The sequence below is a fragment of the Psittacula echo genome, assembly GCF_963264785.1.
Source record: "Psittacula echo genome assembly, chromosome: 9".
NCBI lineage: Eukaryota > Metazoa > Chordata > Aves > Psittaciformes > Psittacidae > Psittacula > Psittacula echo.
The window spans coordinates 16,995,175-17,015,963 of record NC_137745.1 but is presented as its reverse complement, the minus strand read 5'-3'; the positions used below and the strand labels follow the sequence as shown (position 1 = coordinate 17,015,963).

Below are 20,789 nucleotides of genomic sequence, written 5' to 3'. Positions count from 1 at the left end.
AGAAAGCACTTGCTCCTCAATAACCAGGTAGGGAAACTGAGGCACGAAGCTTCAAGGGACGTGCCCAGCTTGCACGGGCAGACCTTGTCCAATGCTCCCTCTCCCCTGCTCACCCCTCAGATGGGGTTTGCCTCTCCTTCCCCAGGGCATCACCTGCTCCCACAGCAGCACCTCCAGGCCCTGCATGGGCCATTCCCCAGCTGCAGAATGACAGCAGCCACAGTGCCCAGTGGTCTCCGCACACCAGGATCCTGGGGCAGGAAGGAAGACAGTGATGGTGGCTGCGGCCACCCGGGGGTCCTTGCTCCTCCTTGGGGCTGAGAGGGGGGTCCCATCACCCCAGTGACTATGTACAACCTACAAATAAATACCACCTCCCATGGGAGGGGGGAGCACATGTGTCTGCGTGTGTGTGTGCATGGATGTATATATATATATATTTATTTATAGATATTTTTAATATTAAAAGGGGGGAAAAATAGACCACTTGTGCTAGCAAAGTCCCTGATGATGGTTTCATGTATGCCCGTAGGTCTCTGGCTGGTGATTCCGGCGGTTTCGAGGCTTCTTCTGGTCCTGCTGCTCCTTGGCTTTGAGGCCAGCCAGCGGCTGTGGTGGGCTAGCGGCCGTGTGCCGCCAGTAGCCTTGGCAGTACTGGTCCAGGAGTCCCATTTCGGGCTGGGTGAGGAGCTGCAGCAGGTCCTGGTAGCGGGGAGTGGGGGCCCCCGGCAGGCCAGGGGGGGTCTCTGCATGCACCAGCACAGCATGGACGGTGCGGCTGCTGAGCACGCGGAGATGCACCTTGGTCACCGTGTGCTTGAAGTTGTTCTCGGTGGCAGTGCAGGAGTAGAGGCCGCTGTCGGCGAGCTGGAGGGCGCGCAGCAGCAAGCCCTGCTCCGTCCGCAGCACCCGGCCCTCCACCCGCAGCTGAGGGGGGACAGGAGGCAAGTTTCAGGAGGATGGAGCCCAGCACCCCTCCGCACCCCCCAACACTGTGTCCTGCCCTACCTCTTTCCGCCGGTCGCTGTTGTCCTTCTGCAGCAGCCACTTGACGCTGGCCTGGGGAGAGCGGGGCTGGCACTCCAGGAAAGCAGTGCTGCCCTCCACCCCATACTGCACGGCCTCCACTGCGTTCTTGTTAGCTGCAGGGATGTGCCATGGGCAGCGCGTTACGCGCTTCTGCACCCTGCCCTGCCACCCTCCTCCTGACCAATGACTACAAGGAGTTCCTGTCCACTGCCAGCCACAGGTCTGTCTGGTCCCCAGCCACACAGCAAATGTGCTCCTCCTTGAGTGCAGCCATGCTTCCACAAGGGTGTACATCCAACTGTCCATCTGTCCATCCATCCGTCCATCCATCCATCCATCCATCCATGATCCACCCACCCATTCAAATCTGCTCATTCTCCTCCCCAAAATATCCACCTGTCCATCCATGTTCCATCCATCCCAAATCTATCCATCCATCCATCCACACATTCATCCTCCTCCCCAATGTATCCATCCATCCATCCATCCATCCATCCATCCATCCATCCATCCACCCATCCACCCATCCCTCCCCCCCTCCCTCCCTTCTCCCTTTACCCATATATCCACCCTCACAATCATCAACCCACTAGGGCATCCATCCACCCATGGATAGATGTCCCCCTCAGGCCACCCACGTCCCCTCCAGCCATTGCCACCTTGTCCTTCCCATGCCCTCAGCGTGCACCCTTCTATGCCCACGCTGCGGGCTGCCCCCAGCCCTCCCTCACCATTGGAGTTGTAGCCTCGGCACTGACGGATGGGGTTGCCGTGCCGCACATCCTGCCTCCGGCTGCGCCTGTGGGAAGGCAGGAGGTGAGCAGGAGAGTCTGGGCCAGGGGGACCCTCCTGCCGCTCCCCACTCCCGCTGTACCTCTTGGAGGAGGCGGAGTACCGGGTGCAGGCGCTGCCATCCCAGGCGCAGTAGGGGTCCCGGGCCAGGCAGCAGTCTGCACAGGCTTCCCCGTACACGTTGCAGCGGTGCAGGGCCAGGTGAGTCACACCTACGGCCGAGGACACATACAGTTGTTGCTGTTGGGGGACAGAGAGGACAGGTGAGGTGCTGTCTCATCCCCACCCCACAAGGACACCCCAGAATAACCTGCAGCCTGTCGGTACTGGGACTGGCCGAGACACCAGAGCCACCCGGCTGCTGCAGTGACACAGGGCAGTGCTACAGCCAGACCTGTGATGTGATCTGCCCAGACCCCTGCCACATGCTGTGACTCACCCTCTTGGAGGAGATGGTCATTGTCTTGATGGGTGCTGGCATCTAGATGGGAGCAGAAATGAAGGAGATGGAGGGGGGTACTGCCTGGCCCACGTCGCAGACCCAGGGTGAGTATCCCAGACCCCCTGCAGGCAGCTGGGGCAGGCAGGGGTAAGCAGCCCCAAGGGACTGGCTGATGTCCCAAGGGGCTGGTTGGAAGGGTTGAGGACACTTGGCAGAGGGTGGAGGACAGGCCAGCCCTCACCTTGAACACCTCAATTTCCTCCAGCATGAGCTCCTCTGTCTCCATGTCATCCCGAGGGAGCACGATGACCTTCTGCACAGTGCCCCTATCTGCAAGACACCCCGATGCCCAGGAGCTCAGTGCCACCCTTGGACACCTGCGTCCTCCCCAGCTGGGAAGGGGGTCTCTGCTGGGGCTGGGGGGAAGAATGATCACCCCCAAGATCATCCCCATCTCTCTCCTGCCATAGTGGGCAGCTGTGCCTGGTGTGTAGCTCAGGTCACTGCCTGTGGCCAGGGACTGTCACCATCCAGGGCAAGGTGGGGACAGTAGGTGGGGACAGACAGCAGGGCAGGAAATGATGAGGATAGATCACAGGGACTCTGGGGTGCATCTTAGAGCAGGGGAAGCACTGTGCTGGATGCTAGTGCCTCTAGGATTGGCAATCAGGCAGAGGAGACACAAGGCTAGATGATGGTAGGCTTAGTATGGACAAGAGGAAGCACGAAGGATGGGCTCTGGGGTAGGGAGAGGACCAGGCTGGATGGTGGCATCCCTAGGATAGGAGATACCATGCTGGACTGCTGGCTCTGGGGGTGGGAACTGGGCACCGGGGCAGGGGAAGAACCAGGCTGGAGCCTTGCAGAAGGGCAGGGATCTTAGGGTGGGGGTCAGAGCCCCTGACCCTGCTCCAGTATGGCGGAGGGCAACGTGCTCTGGCCAGTCCCGGTGGTGGCCGTGCCCTCCGGGGCCGCGGCGGAGCATGCTGCGTTCCCCGCGGTGCGCGGCGTGGGTACCTGTGCCCAGGAAAAGCACCTCATAGCGCCCATCTGCCGCGTCCACCTGGTCGACGGCCACGGTGGTGAAGCGGTAGTTGACATTAGTGCGCACCACCAGCGGCTGCCGGTGTGTGGGGTACACAGCGTGGTACATCAGCGGATGCGCGCGCATGAAGTTGATCACTTCATCAGGGTAGTCCTTGGTTGACTTCATGGATGGGGTGAAGGTTCCCCCAGGGCACTGCGGCACAAACATCACCAGCACTTGGTGACCCGGTATCCCAGTGTGGGTTTGAGAGTCACCTCCCCATGAGTGCCTAGGGGTACTCACGGTGCCTGGCCGGGGGTAGGGCATTTTGCCTGTATAGGGCATCCACTGGTAGTTGGGTCCTTCCTTGTGTGCAAATGGCCCATTGAAGACCATGCGGATGTCAGCCATGGAGTAGACACACACGGCAGAGCCCTTGAAGACTGACCTGGGAGGAAGGACCTGCTGTCACCCTCCAGCTTCGTGCTGCCACCACCACGGCATCACTGGGACATCCTCCTAGCTGGGACCCCTCATGCACTGCTCTGTGCCAGGAGGGTCAGCACTCACCCCGAAGCGGAAAACACAGCATAGATGACGGGGTTCTTGGTGTCCTGTGTCTGCTGGATGAAGACATCCTCTTGGGACAGAAAGATGGTGGTGTCACCATCGGGAAGGTGGGCAGGAGCCCCCTTGCACCAAGAGACACCAGAGCAGGGAGGAGAGCAGCTTCTCATGGAAGACTAAGAGGTGCAGGGCATCAAAGGTGCCCCCAAAGTCCACAGGAGTGCAGAAGGCCCCCATCCCCATCCTTGCTCACTCACGGAGCTCATCGAAGTGCGTTTCGATCCCATCGGGTCCTGGCACGGAGCAGACGAGCCGGGCCTTCAGGAAGGTGCTCCACTTGTTCACGAGGCAGCAGTGGCCCCCATTGTCATTCTGGAACAGAGGGACCCCAGTGCTCAGCTCTGCCTCCCCTGCCCGCTCCCCAGCCCACCCAGCACTCCACATACCAGGCAGATGCGTCCAATGCGGGAATAGACCCCAGGGCTCAGCGGGGCATCGGCCGACTTCTCTCGAAAGAAAAAGTAGAGCTTGTCGTCGTTCCTCTCGCTGCTGTCAGGGATAAGCTGAGCTTGGACAAAGGCTGGGTCTGGAATGACATGGCACAGCATGGCAGTGTTAGCCCAGCAGCACCCTCTAGCCCATGCTGAGCCCCCTCTCCTCTGGCATCACCCCACTTATAGAAGAGCACTCCTGTGGTCACAGGGTGAGAGATGGATCTAGACCAGAGGTGGACTGAGGAACCAAGTCTCTCCAGAGGACATTGATGCTCCAGAAGGGGCTCAGAGCATCCCTGAGGTCCATGGGGTGGAAAGCTCCTGCAGCTCTATGAGCAGGGTGGTGGGAATTGGTCTTCCTGCTGGGAAGGAACCATGCAGCCTGGAAGTTTCTCAGGAAGTTTCTCCCTACCATCCATCAGCCACTGCCCAGCCTGTGCTGACAGCTCCCTCTCTTCAGGTTACCGCCCCGCCGGGTCCCTGGCCCAGCAGGATCATCCCATCTGCTCTGCTCTGTTTACTCAGCTGCCGCCCCACTGGCAGAGGTGTTCCAAGGAGGGCAGGATGGACGCTTGGGGTCACTGACTGCAGGCGACATGGTTGACATCTCAGCCCTGCACAAACCCCTTCACAGACTCTGGCAGAGCCAGCCCCATCCCTCACCAGTTGGCTGCTCTTGCTGCCCAGCAAAACTCCTGACACATCCATCACTGTCCCACACAGCTATCTCTCTGCTCTTCTGCCCATCTTTCCATCCATCCATCCATCCATCCATCCATCCATCCATCCATCCATCCATCATCTGTCCACCCATTCACACACCCATCTGCCCCACACCCCCACCCATTCACCTGCCCATGCTGGCTACTGTCTATGTCCTGGAAGAAGGATGCAGCATGACACAATCGGTCTCATCTCTAGGGCTGAAGCCATTGGGTTCCCAGAGAACTTGGGCCAATGACACACCAACTCACCATTGAGCCAGCGTGAATTGTACTGGTCTGTCCTCATGGCTGTCTGCTTGCCCATGGTGCGGAATATGGCTGCGTCCGTGCCCATGAAGTCAATGTAGACGCCAGCATAGAGCTCTTCATCTGCAGAGAGCAGAGCCAGGGACCCCCACCCAGTCCCATCCACCCATCTTCTCCCACTGCCCTTGGCTCCATCAAGCCCCAGCCCCGGCTGGTAGTCACCAGGCAAACAAGAACCACTGGCAATGGCTGTCCCAGAGAGCTCGGGAGGTGGGCACTGGTCTGTAACCAGGAGCCCAGCTCCACTGGGCCAAGTGCCCAAGGACTGGGCATCCCAGGTGCCTGACCATCCACAGCTGGAGCAGACAGTGGTGGCAGGGGCAGAAGCCCTATTCCTGAGGGATATTTGGGCAATGCAGGAAGACAGTGGGAGCAGCTGTCCCATATCACCTACATGTTCCCTCCGCCTAACACAGGCAGCGCCAGCCCCAGGGAGCTACAAGACTTACTTATTAACGCAGAGACGGTGTCGACTTTGGGGTCATAGGAACACTTCCCCTTGCCCGACTCCAGCTTGTCTGGCTCCAGGTAGAAGATATAATCCTGGAGAAGGAAGCAAACAGGGGAGCCGGTGAGACCGTGACCCCTCCATCCCTGTGGCACTTTCCAAAGCCCATTAGGAGAGGCAGCCTTCTCCAGGATGGAGCTCAGCAGCAAGGATGGGTGCAGATGGACCACACCAAGAGTCTGCAGGTCTCTGAGAAGCTGAAGCTCCCATGAGCTACACCTCCAACGTTGCTGGGTGCTTCTCCATGCTCTCCACCACTTGGAGACTTGGCTGAGGTGCCAGGCTGAAACAGGATATACATTCCCCAGGTCCACTTCTGGGCAAACATCTCCCTCCAGCCATCTCTTCGCTCTGGCTGGTCACACTACACATTACTGCTTGGCTGGCTCCACATCACTCAGCTCCAGCTGCCTTGGTAGGCAGAGTCTGGCCAGTGGCACAGCTTGGCACAGCTCAGCTGCTGGACTTGATGCGCTCCTCTTGTCAGGATCCGTTTTCCAGTGGGTGCCACTGGAGTGGCATCATGGTCAGATGCTGCGCCCACTCCAGGGAACCTGTCCCATGTCATTAGAGGCCATCTCGCCACTGTTGCCTCTGCCTTCCCTGCAGCCATCCGCTGGCACTGTCTTGTGTCCCCAGGAAGGGGAAAGACCCACACTGCTTCCGAAGATGCATGCAAAATCCTCTACTAGTGCCAGTCTTCTGTTGGTGCTGGCTGGGGGGCAGTTATCCCTCACCCTCAGCATATGAACCCCCAGATCTGGGATGAAGCAGCAGCACATCATCCCCCATGGGCACTGGGGGGACCTCAGGCAACCAAATTGGACTGGTCCTGTACTCTGGCTCTGACGCAGTTGTGATGAATGTGGTGTCAGCCACCATCCATTGAGAGGTGAGCAGTGTCCTGGTAGAGCCCTCAGCTCCAGGAAGGGCAGGAGGGAGTGGGGAGCCAGGATGCTCACCATGAACATCTCCCACCAGAGGGTTTGCTCATGCCGGCTCCTCCTGGAGCAACCCCAGTCACAGAGATGCACACAGCTGTGTTTCCACTGTCCCTGTCGCTGCACTGCACCACCTGCACCTCCATCACCGTCACCAACACCTCTGCCCAGCACTGGCCCTGCTCCCAAGCTGGGCAAACCCTCACAGGGACAGCCTGGCTCTTCAGTACAGCCCTGGCCTCGGTTGCACTACCTCACCCTCCCGGTCAGGCAGACCGCGAGCCGTCACAGTGCCAGCACTGCTATTTGGCTCATGTGCCTTGAAACACATCAGAGCTGCCGTGAAGCAGAAGCCAGCAGCCCTCAGGGAGCCCTGGCCCAGGAAACGCACCCAGAAGCTTCTCCCTGCAGCTGCTGGGGACAGGTCCAGCAGGGAGGGAGGAACCAGGGGAGCTGAGGGAGTTGAAATGGCAATGTGCCTCCCCAGCTGGCACTGGGGAACTTGGCAGCAGGAGCTGCCCACAGCCAGAGAGATCTCATGGCCTCTGCCCCAATACTACTCCTCCTCAGAGTGCAGGGGCCAGGGGCCAGAGGGATGGGTAGGGGGGTCCAGGTCCCACTCGCTTCCCAGCCCATGCACTGACGCATGTTAGTCCAGAAGGATGGCTCGGGGATGACACTGTCAGGGTGGGCTGGGTGTCCCCAGAAGCCAGGAATGACACAAGCCCCTCCAGGTCAATGCAAAATAGTTGCTCAGTAATTTTTATGTAGACCCTACCAAAACACATCCTGCACATCGCCTTGGCATCATCCCCTTAACACATTCTGAGCCCTATGGCTCTGCCAACACATGGTCCCACTTCCAAAGGACACAGCAAGCCCAGAGCCGGGCAAAGCCAGCAGTGGGAATAAGAGCCACCATCCCTGACAGTGTCCTCCATGGGGACTCATATGCGTCCTGGGAGGAAGGAGTTAGTGAAGGAAGGAGAGTAGATGCCAGGCCGGTGACCGGAAGATGCTGTGCTTCTCAGCACAGGGAAGGAGATGGCAGGGATGCCTATGGCATGGGGCTCCTGGCCTTGGGGTCGGAAGCATGCCGGTGGGAAGAAGGAGCCCGCGGCTCCAGCACTGCCCAGGGAGAGGTGGGCACAGCTGCAGCGGGCTCCCAGACCGGTTCCCACCTTGCTCTGCGCTGGTCTCGGGCTGAGGGGGCTGACGGTGGATCTGCTTTCCCGGCCTCCCGGCTGGCTCGGCGGGAACCCCTGGGGAAAAGGAGCAGGGCAGAGAGTTAGCACTGGGGGGGGGGGGGGGGCGGGAGGATGCCCCAGAGCAGGGGCAGGTGAAGGGGACCCTAAAACTGGGTGATGGGTGCCTGTGGTGGTGGTTTCCCTGGCTGCTGCAGGCTGGGCTGGCCTCCCGCAGGAGCTTCTCTAGGATGGATCCTGCTCTCTCCCACAGAACTGGAGTGCCCTGGAGCGGAGCAGAGCAGCGAGGCGGCTGCCTGCAGCCATCCAGGTTGGGCTCACACCCAGGGACACAAAGATGGCACCTGACAGATGGCAGCGCCCTGTGCGGAGGAGCAACACTTCAGGGATGAGCTGTGGCATGTGGGAAGCTGCCAGCACCATGGGGTCACTGGAACCAGCCATCCCTGCCACATCGCTGCTGGATCTGATGGAGGGGACAGACCATGATGTCCTCAATGGCACCAGCACCCTGGTCCTCCTCTAAAGCTGCCACTGCCCAGTCTAGTCCTAGTCCAGTTCTTCTCTGGTCCCAATCTAGTCTCAGTCTGCAGTGGCCCAAGCAGCAGCCACATCACTTTGTGCCTATGCCTTGGGGACATCAGGGCAGATGCCCATCCTCCATGTCCTCCATGTCCAGCGCCGTGATCCTCCCTTGGCTCGGGCTGGTGGCACCTGACTCACTCCAACCACAGGAGAGGACACAGCCTGGGACCTGCCACCCAGCACAGAGGGGACGGACACCTTGCAGGGCTCGGGGCCCCCCAGGATGCCCATGCTGCTACTTGCAGAGACCAGCTCCCTTCCAGGTCTATCCTGAGAGCACTCCTCTGTCCACTGTGCATCCAGCTTGGCTGCATGTGGCTTCAATGCCACCTTCTGCTGCATGCTGTGGTCCTCAGGGCCTGGTGACATCCATCCAGGGACATCCCCGCCATGGCCTCATGCTCTGCCACTGCCACTGCCACAGTTCTCCCTGTGCAATGCCGGCACTGGTGTGGCGCTGAGCATCCTCCACATATATGATGAGGGGCTCAGCAGCCCAGCGGCAGGTGGGAAGCCAAGGGGGAACATGCCCCTTGTCTTCATGGAGATCCAGCAGTGGCTGCAGCCAGCAAGGTGGGAGGGCACATTACATGGAAGCCAGCATCAGGGTCCAGCCAAGGCAGCCCAGTTCCAGCATGGAGAGAAGTCCTCGGTCTGCAGAGATGGCTTGGCCCCGCTTGGCAGCACAGCACCATTAGCCACAGTCACCCTCCAGCCTGCCATTGCCCCCAGCCCTCTGCCCCTCAACCCTCCCAACACCAGCCATGCCACCCTCCTGCACCCAGCTGAGCCAGCACTGCTGGGCCAGGCACCCACTGAGACCCCTCATCCCTCCCTCCCCTCACCTGGGCTTTACGCCCACGGTTGACGAAGGCACAGATGGGGTTGTAGGCGCCGGTGCCGCACACATAGAGATGGGTCCGATTCCAGGGCTGGATCAGGCGGATGAAGTTGCCACACTCTCCCTGGGAAGCAAAGGAGGAGGTGACAACCCCAGTGAGGGGCCATAGGTTGGGGTGGGGCCAATTGTGGTCATGGGATGGCATGGGTCATGGGATGGCATGTGGCATGGGACGGCATGGGTTGGGGTTGACATGGGCCATGATCTGGCAAACAGAAGGGCTCAAAACTGCCTGGCAGGAGGAAGCAGCAAGGGCACTCAGGAGATGGCTCTTCCAGGGTAGGACATGAATCCCCCTGCAGTGCTGGCCACCAGGCCTCCCACTGCTACCAAAAGGGTGCTTGTGATGGCCACTCACATTGCTGTTCTTGCCTGACAGAATGCACTCCTCAATCCTCTGCTGGGACGCGGGCCAGTGGATCTGCAGGGACACCAGCCCAGGGAAGATCAGAGCTCCTGCCTTGCTCCACCTCCTCCCCACCAGCACCACCAATGCCCATCGAACTCTTCCCTGGCATGTGAAACAGCCCCTGATTGTCCCCCTTCCACCTTCCCCCAGCCCTGCTATGGCAGCTTACAATGAGGGGCTCGCGGTTGATGTCGTGCAGGTCCAGTGAGAGGATGTAGTCCTTGCTGCCCACGTACATGCGGTCGTGGTCCTCGTCCTTCAGCAGGATGCGGTAGTCACTGGAGTTGAGGAGGAAGTTGAAGAAGTGCGCCGTGCCTGTTGCCTTCAGCTCTGTGGGGGCAAAGGTGTCAGCACCCCAAGGACCCCAACCTTCTCTGGCGCATCCGCTCCCAAGTCCAAGCTTGGTCCTGGCCAGAAGACATCTTGCGAGGGGAGATGCCACCTTCCAGGCCATGGTGCTCATCTCCCCTTCCATGAGTGCCATGATGCTGCCACCTCTGCGCAGAACACGGGACAATGGAGGTGGTCATGCTGGTTGGACAACCAGGAATGGCCAGAGGAGGGGACAACAGGATCTAGGCTCAGGAGACCCAGCTCTCCACAGCAGGGAGTGGAGCTCCCCACCGAGATGGGTCTGGAAGGGGATGCTTCCTGGCATCTCATCCAGGAGCCCACAGCTCCCAAAAGCTCCAGCATTATTTCTCTCCTGCCCTGTGACCTCATGTCCCAGCCAGGCTGCTCGGATGGGGAGCTGGGACCCCAAGGAGCCATCTCCGGGGAGGGGATGAGCCTCCCCCCGTCCCGCACACCCCATCCCCCCTTGGAAGTTATTTTTAGCCTGAGTGTGGGAGCAACGAGTGAAAGAGGATAATGAGGGTCATGAATATTCACAAGTGCAATGAGGCAGCCAGATGGAAGGCAGAAGTGCTGCAGATGATGTGGGCCTGTGCCAACAACCACGCAGCAGGGGCCACGGCAACAGCAAGAGAGGACTCTTGGGACACTACCTGCCTTGAATGCAACCCCTTTGGAGGTGCCACCCCTTTGGAGGTGCCACTCCCTTTGGAAGCCACTCAGCCATCAGATGCCACCTCCATGGGATGACATCTGCACTGGATGCCACTCCCTTTGGAGATGCCACTCTCTTTGGAGGTGCCATTCTCTTTAGATGCTACCAACAGCCATCAGATGCCAGCTCCATGGGACACTATCTGCCCCAGATGCTACCTCCTTTGGGGATGCTACCACCTTTGGAGGTGTCATCCTCTTTGGGTAACATCAACATCAACCATCAACCAATCAGATGCCATCCTCATTCATTGGATGTCACATGCATGGGGTGCCATCTGCCCCAGGTGACCCCTTTGAAGGTGTCACCCCCTTTGGATGCCATCCCCAGCCATCAGATTCCACTCCATGGTACGCTGGCCCCATGATCATCCCCACCCTGCAGAGTTTGTCCCTTCAATGAGACCTCATCCATGCAGGTGCCAGGTGCTGGGACTGGGGTCAGGGACCCCACAGGGACCCCCCATCCTGGGCAGGAGCAGAATGGGGTCCTGCAGGTCAGTAGCAAGAAAATCATGCCAGCTTCCCAGCAGGGCCAGGCAGGGCTCCAGCCACCTGGTGCCATTCTCAGTCAGGATGTCAAGAATCTGCAGATCTCCCTGACCCCATAGGGGGCTGGCAGTGTCCCATGGATGTCCCCAAGGTCCCTTCCCATCCTGGGCACAGGGATGGTGGGGGGCTGTGCCCTGCACCCTGGCACCCCAACAGTGCCAAGGACCCCCTCACACAGCCCAGGAGACCTCCTGCTTGGCATTCCAGGGGTGGGCTGTCGGGCTGGCAGGGTGGGTACCCTGGCCAGGGAGAAGGAGGGTCTCCATGGGAGCCCACACCAAAGGGGCACATGGGTGCCCAGGCACAGCCAAACCGGTGCCAGGCACAGCCAAGTCCATGCCCACTGGTGTCACTGGGAGAACCCTCTCTGTGCCATGGCCACAGCAGTGCTCCCCAGCCCCATGAAGGGACACCCACAGCCTGCTCAGCACCACTCAGCCATGACAGCGAGGCCAGTACGTGCTGAGCACACAGCATGGAAGCCACTGGGGCAGGCTGTGGGAAATGGCGTCACAGGAGGTGAAACCAACCTCCCCCCAGCTTGGGGGCTGCCTGCCTGCCAGGGCTGGATGGATGGGGAGAGCACGGTGGGCATGCGGAGTGGCTGCGGGCAGGAGGGTGCCTCCCGCCATGGCAGAGGTGGGGTGGCAAAGGATAAGGGACTGGGGGTGCTGCCCACCCACAGCATGCTCCTTCTCCTGCCTGTCCCATCTGGGCTCCAGATGCTCCCTGCCTGTCTCAGCATTCCCTGCCTGTGCTGTGGCGCAATGGGCCTGGTTCCTGCCTGTCCTATGGCCTGCAGCTGCAGTGTGTGTGTGTGTACACAGAGAGTAGCGTGCATGCACGTATGTGCCCCATGCAGCATGTGCGTGTGTACAGCGAGTAATGTGCGTGCATGCGTGTGCCTCAAGCACCATATGTGTATAGCATAACATGCTATACACGTGTGTGTGCACGTACAGTGTGCACTGCATATGTATGTATGCCCCATGCTGCATGTGTGCGCACACGTGTCCCACAGTGGGTGTGTGCATGCGTGTGCCCCATGCAGCATGTGCATGTGTACAGCACATAACACGCATGCATGTGTGTGCCCCATGCACAGTCTGTATAGCATAACGTGCATGCATGTGTGTGCATGAACTTACAGTGTGCACTGCATGTGTATGTATGTGCCCCACACTGCATGTGTGTGCACAGGTGTTCTATGCAGTGACTGTGCGCATGTGTGTGCCTCATGCAGTGCCCTGGGGACACAGGATGAATTTGTTGGAGCTTTCCCCACCCCAGGGATGCTGCCGTGGGGCTGGAGGTCAGGAGCCAGGAATGGGCAGGATGGCCCTGCTGCAGCTGCCGCTGTGGGTGATCCCCAGCCCAGGGACCCGGTGCTGGAACCATGCACCCAGCCATGGTGCTTGGAGCAGACACAGCCCTGGTGCAGGCACAGTGGTGGTTAAACTGGGCAGGAGCCCCCACACTGGGACAACCCCACATCTGCCACTGCTGCCTGGCCTGGAAACACCATGTCCAAGCTCCCTGGGGATATGCTCTCATCCTCACCCTCCTAGCCAGCACCCTGGGGCTGAGCCAGGCAGTGCAGGACACTGGTGTCAGAGGGTCCCATACCAGTGATGGTCCCAAATATCCCACATCCATCAGAATGGCAGGCCCCAGGACACAGCAGGGGACAAGACCAGCAGCACAAAAGGGAGCCATTCAGCCCCCCACGGCCCAGCGATCAGAGGGGGCACCCCCAAAGCGGGGTGGTGACAGACCCACTGCCCCGTGACGGCCTCTCCAAAGGGGACAGAGGGGTGGGTGAGCCCCTGCCCCAACCTCTGACCTCCTAAACTAACACCCCCTCGCCCTGCCCTCCTAATTCCTCACTGCCACCGTGCCCCAAACCTGCCCCCAGCAACCGCAGCGGGACCCTGGGGACAGAGCAGAGCAGGGCAGGGCAGGGGCCCTGCCGAGGCGGTTGAAGCCGCCTCGTTAGCCGATGTGTCCTGATGAGCTTATTCCCTCCTGCATCCATGCTGCCAGCCCCGGCACCAGCAGAGCTTTCCCGGCTGGCCGGAAGCCTAATCCCCTTTTAATTGCCCAGCACCCGAGAAGGGAGCTGCCCAGCATCGCAGCCAGGGTGGCCTCCCTGGGGAACGTCCCTTCGCAGCGTCCTGCAGAGCCCCCATCGAGCCCTCCTTCCCCAGATTCACCTCCCCGGCATCGTTTGGTGGCCTCAGGCATTGAGATTTAATTACCCTGCACCCTCGAGCGATGCCGGCGGCCAGGAACCGGCGATGCTTGGCTTGCGGTGGCAAGCAGCATCACCCAATTACATCCTCTGCAAAGCCACATTCCCCCCCAATGCCAAATTCGGGATGAATCTACAGCTCCGGCAGCTGCCCCCACCTCCACCCTTGCTGACTGCCGGCACTGTCCCCCATCCGGTCCCTACCCGTCGCCCATTGGCACGAGAGTGAAGCTGATCTCTAAAGCAAGGGGGAGATACTGGGGGCCTTCGACAAACCGAGCATCCAGCAGGCTGATTACTCCTCACCCCAGCCCCCGAAACCCCCTGATCTCCCCCCCAGCATCACCAGGGCGCCGGCACTAAGATTTAGTGCCATAAGGACCCGAGTCAGTCACCTCCCCAGGTGCACAATCGTGCACCATCGTTGCACCCCCCAAAACCAATTACAGGCGCTCTCACCTAATTAGTTTCTAATTATGGGCTTGTAGCGCATTCAACATAATTAGCATGTAAATTACATGGCGTGTTTATATTCAATAACCGCTCTCCCCCCCGGCTGGCAGAGGCAGCGCCTTTCGGGAGCCCTTTCTTTGCACAGGGACGAATGAATTCACTCCAAATGCCGATGGATAAGCCCAGCGCTAGTCCCAAGGGAGCCTGGCCAAGCAGGGATAAATCCCAGCTCCATCCTAAAGCATTTTATCCCATAAATTTATAAGCATACCCCAAATTTGGGGGATGCTCCCCCCTATTTTTTTCCCTGCTTGAAATTTGGGATGCAGTTCCTTGGGTACCTGGTGGAGGGGAGTGATGGGGAGCAATGCTGCAAGAGGAATGGGGGGCTGGATGTGTCCCCTCGTGTGTCTAAAGCATTTGTTGTTATTGTGGTTGATCAAAGAGCTGGGTGGGTCGCACGATGAAAGCAGAATTGCTTATTTGTTTGAGCGTCACTCCGCTACCCCTTGATGGGTTATTTATGATGTAATTAAGCTAATTACATGTAATAAGAGAGTTTCCGTGGCCCCCAGCCAAGCTCTTTTCCCATTTAACCGATTCACAGGTGGGAGGAAACCAAAGCCGCCTTGCTGGGGCTTGGAAGATGAAACGGCTCTGGATCCGCTCGCTGCATCCCACCCCAGACCATCTCCAGTCCCCCTGGAGCACCGCTTCAGCCGGCACTCACAGCCAGTGCCAAGGCTGCCCGGATCAAATCCCCCGGGATGAAAGCAGGGCCAGCCGGTGGCACCCCCATCACTGCCCAGCCAGTTGGGCACAGGCCAACAAAAAAAAAAAAAAAAAAAAAAAAAAAAGACGTAAAAAAAAGAAAACCTACATTTTCTCACCCGAAACCGCTGATTCATCCCGCGGAGCCTGGAGCCTGCCCCAAGCACTGGGGGGGGAACGTGCCCCAGCAGCATTGTGGGTAGGGGGTACCCTGGCACCCCCGAGCATCACTGGGCAGCAGTGACCCTGGTCTCCAGTGGGAGCCAGGCCATGGGATGCTCTAGCAGCAGCACAAACCCCTCAGGAAGGAGCACGGCTTCAAGAAAAACACCTGCATCTCCCCAAAACCAAAGAGCTGAGCTGAGGGGTCCCCACCCACTGCCTTTCAGGTTTTCATTTCAATTTTTTTGACATTATTTCTGTCTGCAGCTCCAGAGCACCAGACAAGGTGCTGGACAGGAACGCAGCTGCTTTTCCAGGCCATTTGCTCCGTGCCAAAAAGGTAGCGGGAAAGAGCAGCAGCTAGGGGTGCTCTGGGCAGGGGCTGACAGCACTGGAGCTGGGTTTGGGGGATGACACATACCAGGATCCCAGGAAAGGCCACGCTGGCTGCGCTGCTCCAGAAGAAGCAGTGTTAACTTGAGGGCTAATGAGCTTATTAGATATTGGCTTGGGGGGGGGCTGTAATCACATGGGGTTTTTTTGGGTGTGGGCTTAAGGAGCTTACGGAGGTTTGCAGCCAGAGCTGGGGGGGCTTATCCTGAGCAGCAGCCGGTCTCAGCACAGTGGGGGGCTGCTGCAGCCCCCCATCAGCCCAGCTGAAAAAAATCCTCTTAGGGGTCACAGAGCTCAGGCTCATGTCCCCATTCTCCAAGGCGCAGGATAGGACTGCAGCATGCCCCCCACCTTTGAGGGGTCTGAGGAGCAGCATAGGGGTTTGATGCACCCCCAACCCATGCCAGGATGGGGACTGACGGCACTCAGCCTCCCTGGCACATCCCCAGACCTGGCTGTCCCCGTGCCCTTGGCCCTGCCCATGCCCCCCCGTTTCCCCCCATGTTTATCCCAGCCCGCTGTCACCAAGCGGTGCCCACAGCTGCGGCAGCTTAGGAGGGCGCCAGGACGGCCCCAGGGACACGACCCCTTGCCGGGCTCCCCTCCAGCCATCTGCCACCCCCCAGCCCGGATCAAGCGTGCCGATGGCCCCTGGCCGAGATGCCAGCAGGGCAGGAGGGGAAACTGAGGCATGAGGCATCCAGGAGAGAGGTCAGGCAGGGGGCTGGCAGCAGAGCCCACAGGAGACTCCACCACTTGATTTATCCTTTTTAAAGTGGCATTTTCCCCCCGCAGGAACTGCCCCTCCCAGCCAGGGCTGCCCCATGGCTGGAACTCTGCTGTCACTTTCCCGAGAGGTGCTGGCATGGCTGCTCCCCCTTTGAAGCCCCATGGATAGCCCTGACCTTGAGGGCTTCCCGCGATGATGCGGGGCGAGAGCCCACCCTTCCTTCCCGCATGCTTTTCCCACGCCGGACGGGCAGCAGGACACAGATGGATGAATCACCATCATCATCATCATCACCTCCTGCATCCTTGTGGGAAAGCATCAAGTTCTCTGGTGCCCGAGCCCCTGGCCCAGAGGAAGGCTCAGAGGAGAGGGGGCCGCAGGATGTGTATGGGAGAAAGGGGCGAATTGTTAGCAAGCAGATGATTAAAAATATCCACCCTATTTCTGGCCAGCACTGGGCTGGGATCTGCGAAGAGCTGTTGGCAATAGGGAGCCGCGCCGGAGCCGCTCCCAGCACTGTTCTTTCCGTGCCGGTCACCTTCCTCCCGCCAGCACATGGACAGGAAAGCCTTGAGAAGGAGCACAGACGGACAGGGACCATAGGGGTTACGGGATGGGGGCAAGGACCAGGGGATGACCCTGCAGCAGGGTGAGGGAGCTTGGCTCCTGCTCCTTTCCTATGGCTTCCTTATTTTATATATTATTTCTTTCACAGCACTCGGAGACGTTGGGGCTCCGTGGAGGATGACGCAGGCCCTGGGGAGCTGCGACAAACCTCCGGCACACGATAACAAGCAAAGGCAAACAAACCCAGAGACGCTCCCGGGGCTGGCGGGGCTCCAGGCTGGGGGGGGGTGGGGGTGTGTGTGTGTGTGTAGACACAGAGACACACAGCTCCTTCCCAGCAACCCACCAGGCACCAGCACAAAGCCACAGCCACACCATTGCATGGCGATGCTCCAGCCTTCAGCATGAAGGATGCTGATGGTGCGGCTCTGCACCCCAACCCCAGCAGCATCCCTCCAGCCCACACCAATAGCCACCAGGTCCCCTGCAGTACAATGGCCATGTCCTTGCTAGCAAGGCCCAGCTCAACTCACCACACCAGTGTCCCACAGCCTAGCTCCCATCACATCCAGCCCCACTGCCTTCAGCTGCCCCGGAGAGGTTGGGGACAGGGATTTAGGTACTGTACCAGGCTACCCATGCAAGAGAAGGGACCAACTGGGAAGCGAAGCCCATGGCTTCAGGGAAGCTCTGGGCAATTATTACCTGGGGGAAGCTGCTCACCAGCAGCTCAGCATGCAGCTCATACCTGGCCCTCGAGGAAGACGCTGGGCTCATTCTCTGCCACCACACTACAACAGCACGGGCAAGGAAGGGGTGAGCACATCCCTTCCCAATCCCAGTGTGCTTTTTTCTCCATATGCCAGTGCAAACCAGCCCTTCTCCCACTGCAAACCCCTCTCTGGGCAGAGAGGGCAAGGGGGGCCCTGCCAGACCACCCCAGGTGGAAAGAAGGACCGGAGCTCTGAACACAGGCAGTTGGTCCCCTAGGCACAGCCAGTGACCTTTGCTCTACCCAGCCAGGGACAAAATACCAACCCCAAAGCAGCCCTCACCCACAGCACAACAGGCCCAACCATGCTTATCCGGAATTAATCCCACTCCTGGGCATGCCGGCGGCTGTGGGACGGCGACAGGCATTAACACACACCTCGCTGGGGTGGCAGGTGCCGGGTCCAGCCAGGGCTTCACCAGAGCCTCACCTCACTGTGGCCATGAGGAAGACACTTGGAGCCAGGACAAGGGATGCATCCCTGGGTAGAAAACAGCAGTGGCCAAACTGCCCCAGCAGCCCCCAAAACCTCACAAAAACCCGCCTTTTGAAGAGGCAAAGCAGTACCTGCTGTGCGGGGAGGAACCGCTCTCGCCTTTCCAGCCCAGACTTGTTCCCAGCCTCTTCATACCAGCCATTTTTCCTGCTGAAACCAGCCTTTACACCGGTGTCTCACCCTGCCTGTGCTGTGTTGCCATCACCCCCCCCGGCATCTCCTGCTGGGCTCTGCTGGACCAGAGCTGCCGTGCTCACCATCGGCTCTGTCACTGCATCCTGGGCTCCTGGATTTGGTACCTGACCAGGGGCAAAGGCACTGTGCAATGGAGGCAGCACCAGCTCTCCTTGGCAGCTCACGTCCTCCAGGACCCCAAGGGGAAGCAGACAAGAGGCTCCACATGCCTGTCACCCTCCTGACACATGTCCCTGGGCTGGGATGCATGGAAGTACGGCCCTGGCACTGGACACACCACGCTGGCAGAGCCAGTTTTTGTTCTGCTTCTCAAGGCTTGCCACCTGCCTCATCACCCCCATCCCACCTCTCTCAGCATCCTCAACACAGGCACTCAGAACCAATCCCTCTGCCAATATGCACCCTAAAGCTGAACTGCAGGGTCTCCCTGAGCTCCTAGCGTGGGCTGGATGGGTCAGGCAGCCCTGTTACCAAAGAGTTAAGCCCCTTTCCCCTGCCCAGCATCCTTCCCCCCTGCCTCTTGCCGGCTCTCTGCCAGCTCCCAGGTATTAATACCAGCTGGGGGGGGTTGGTGACATCAAGCTGGTATCTGGACTCGGGGTGTAGCTGGGGGGCTCCCTGCACCTCTGCGCCCAGCTTTGACAGACAGAGGGAGCCATCCATCTGCAAGGGAAAGCATACTGGGGGAACTGGATTGGCTGCTAGCCCTACAGACTGGGGTGGGGGCAGACTGGGAGCTCAGCACACAGAGATTTATGGGGGTGCAGCCTGCTGATGCCCTGTCAAGACGAGAAGGAGCAGCCTGGACCGGGGTGCCCCTGGTCTTCTCCACTTTCCTGGGTCCTGACTCCTCCAGGGTCCCTCCCTGCCCCCGACTTATACCACCAGGCTCTTACCTTTGAAGGACAGCTGGACCCTGGGGGTGGCGAAGCCGAAGCCATGATCACTGGTGTGGGCAGCCCGCCAGCCCAGAGTCAGCAGGGTGGCCCAGAGGAGGACACCGAGCCCGGGCATGGTGGGCACACGCTTGGGCGCCAGGGTCGAGGGGAGTCCGGAGGGGGCCGAGCCTGCCAAAGAGTGTGCACAGGGAGGAGGGACGTCAGTGTGCTGCATTCACCAACCCCCCGGGGGGGAAACAAGCCTCACATCTCCCCATCCTGCTCCCTAGCATGCAGCATCCTCCGGGGGGGGATGGAGCCAGCCCAGAGCATCTCAGCCGAGCTCTGCCCTCATGGTGGGGGGGCAGGAGTAGGGGGTGCTCAGTTTCACCTCCGTGGGTGCCAAGCCAAGTGTGTAAGGCAAGGCAAGGGCGGCGCTGGAGGCTGCAGCACACTCCTCCAGACAAGCCGGCAAGCCTTGCCCAGGTGAGAAGCATCGTCCTCACCCCCCCAGCCTGGAGCATTCCCCCCCCCGCCGCCACGCTGGCTCCCCCCACTCCAGCACCCAGAGGGGTCCCATTCCCAGCCCTCTTTTCCCCACCTCTCCTCCCAGCCCCCAGCAAAGCCACAGCTAGCAGAGCCGGGATCAAATCTTTCCAACAAGAAGGAAATCTGGACTTCATTATTCCAAGAACGTACCAAAAAAAAAAAAAAAAAAAAAATTTTTTTCCCCCTTCATAAATAAAAGAGGAAGAAAAAGGAGGAAAAAAAAAAAAAAGAGCCCTGCCTGTGTGCCAGGCAGCTGGACTCCCTGGGGCTCCAGCACAGAGCGGAGTCCATCAAGCTGCCTCCAGCAAGCCACACACGCACCCCGGTGCAGCCACCAGCGCGCCCACCAAGGGACCTTCTCCTCAGGCCCTCTTCCCTCTCCCAAGGCAGCACCCTTGGGGTGGGGAGCTCCGGGGAGCTCAGGGCAGGATCTGGGAGGAGACCTGAAGTGGGAAGCCCCTCACATCCCCAGGGAGCTGCACACCAGGGTGGGATGCACCGTGCCATGGTACAGCGGTGGGCTTGAGCATCCAAGGAGCCTCAGCCTCTGAGCTGGGGGGCCCCCACCATGCCACCCTCATGGTGATGTGCCCTCCATGGCTCTGCCAGCTGCCACAGCACTGCCCCACGGGGCAGAGGAATACACGGAGGTGCCAGGTGGATGGCCAGGAACCCTTTGGGGCACAAGGGAGAGGAATGCTGAGCTGCAAAGGAGGCAATCCCGCACCCCGGGGCTCTGCCGCAGCCTACTCGGGTGGTCTGTTTGGCCCCTCCCGGGGTGCCCAGCACACACCACACTGGCCCCAGCCCTGAGCGGGACGAGGGCAGCAGCACTGTCACCGGCATGCGGGCCCCTCCAGTGACGCGCTTCCTCGAGCAGCAGGGCAAGCCCCAGAGCGCAGCGGCATCGCCGTTCACGGGGGCTCAGTATCTTATTTCTTACTCTTGCCTTCGGAGTCAGGAAATATTTTGATTTGCTCTATTCCCCCCCGAGCACACCCAGCTCTTCTCCATTGTACTG

The 20,789-nt window shown here is 59.8% G+C and overlaps 1 protein-coding gene across 2 annotated transcripts; it reads right to left on the bottom strand.

Annotated features, from left to right (window-relative positions):
* Positions 1-516: 516 nt before the first annotated feature.
* Positions 517-19,355, bottom strand: SEMA3F (semaphorin 3F; the record flags this gene model as incomplete). Of its 2 annotated transcripts, XM_080625780.1 has the most annotated exons (18): positions 517-927; positions 1,009-1,142; positions 1,761-1,828; positions 1,904-2,061; positions 2,261-2,302; positions 2,505-2,593; positions 3,281-3,503; positions 3,594-3,738; positions 3,861-3,930; positions 4,115-4,229; positions 4,304-4,443; positions 5,326-5,445; positions 5,832-5,925; positions 8,013-8,093; positions 9,467-9,586; positions 9,881-9,943; positions 10,101-10,261; positions 19,238-19,355. In XM_080625780.1, the coding sequence occupies 18 exons, from the start codon at positions 19,353-19,355 to the stop codon at positions 517-519; spliced, it is 2,352 nt and encodes a 783-aa protein (XP_080481906.1). The 2 variants fall into 2 exon arrangements, with proteins under 2 accessions (XP_080481906.1, XP_080481907.1); XM_080625781.1 differs by lacking the exon at positions 8,013-8,093.
* Positions 19,356-20,789: the final 1,434 nt, after the last annotated feature.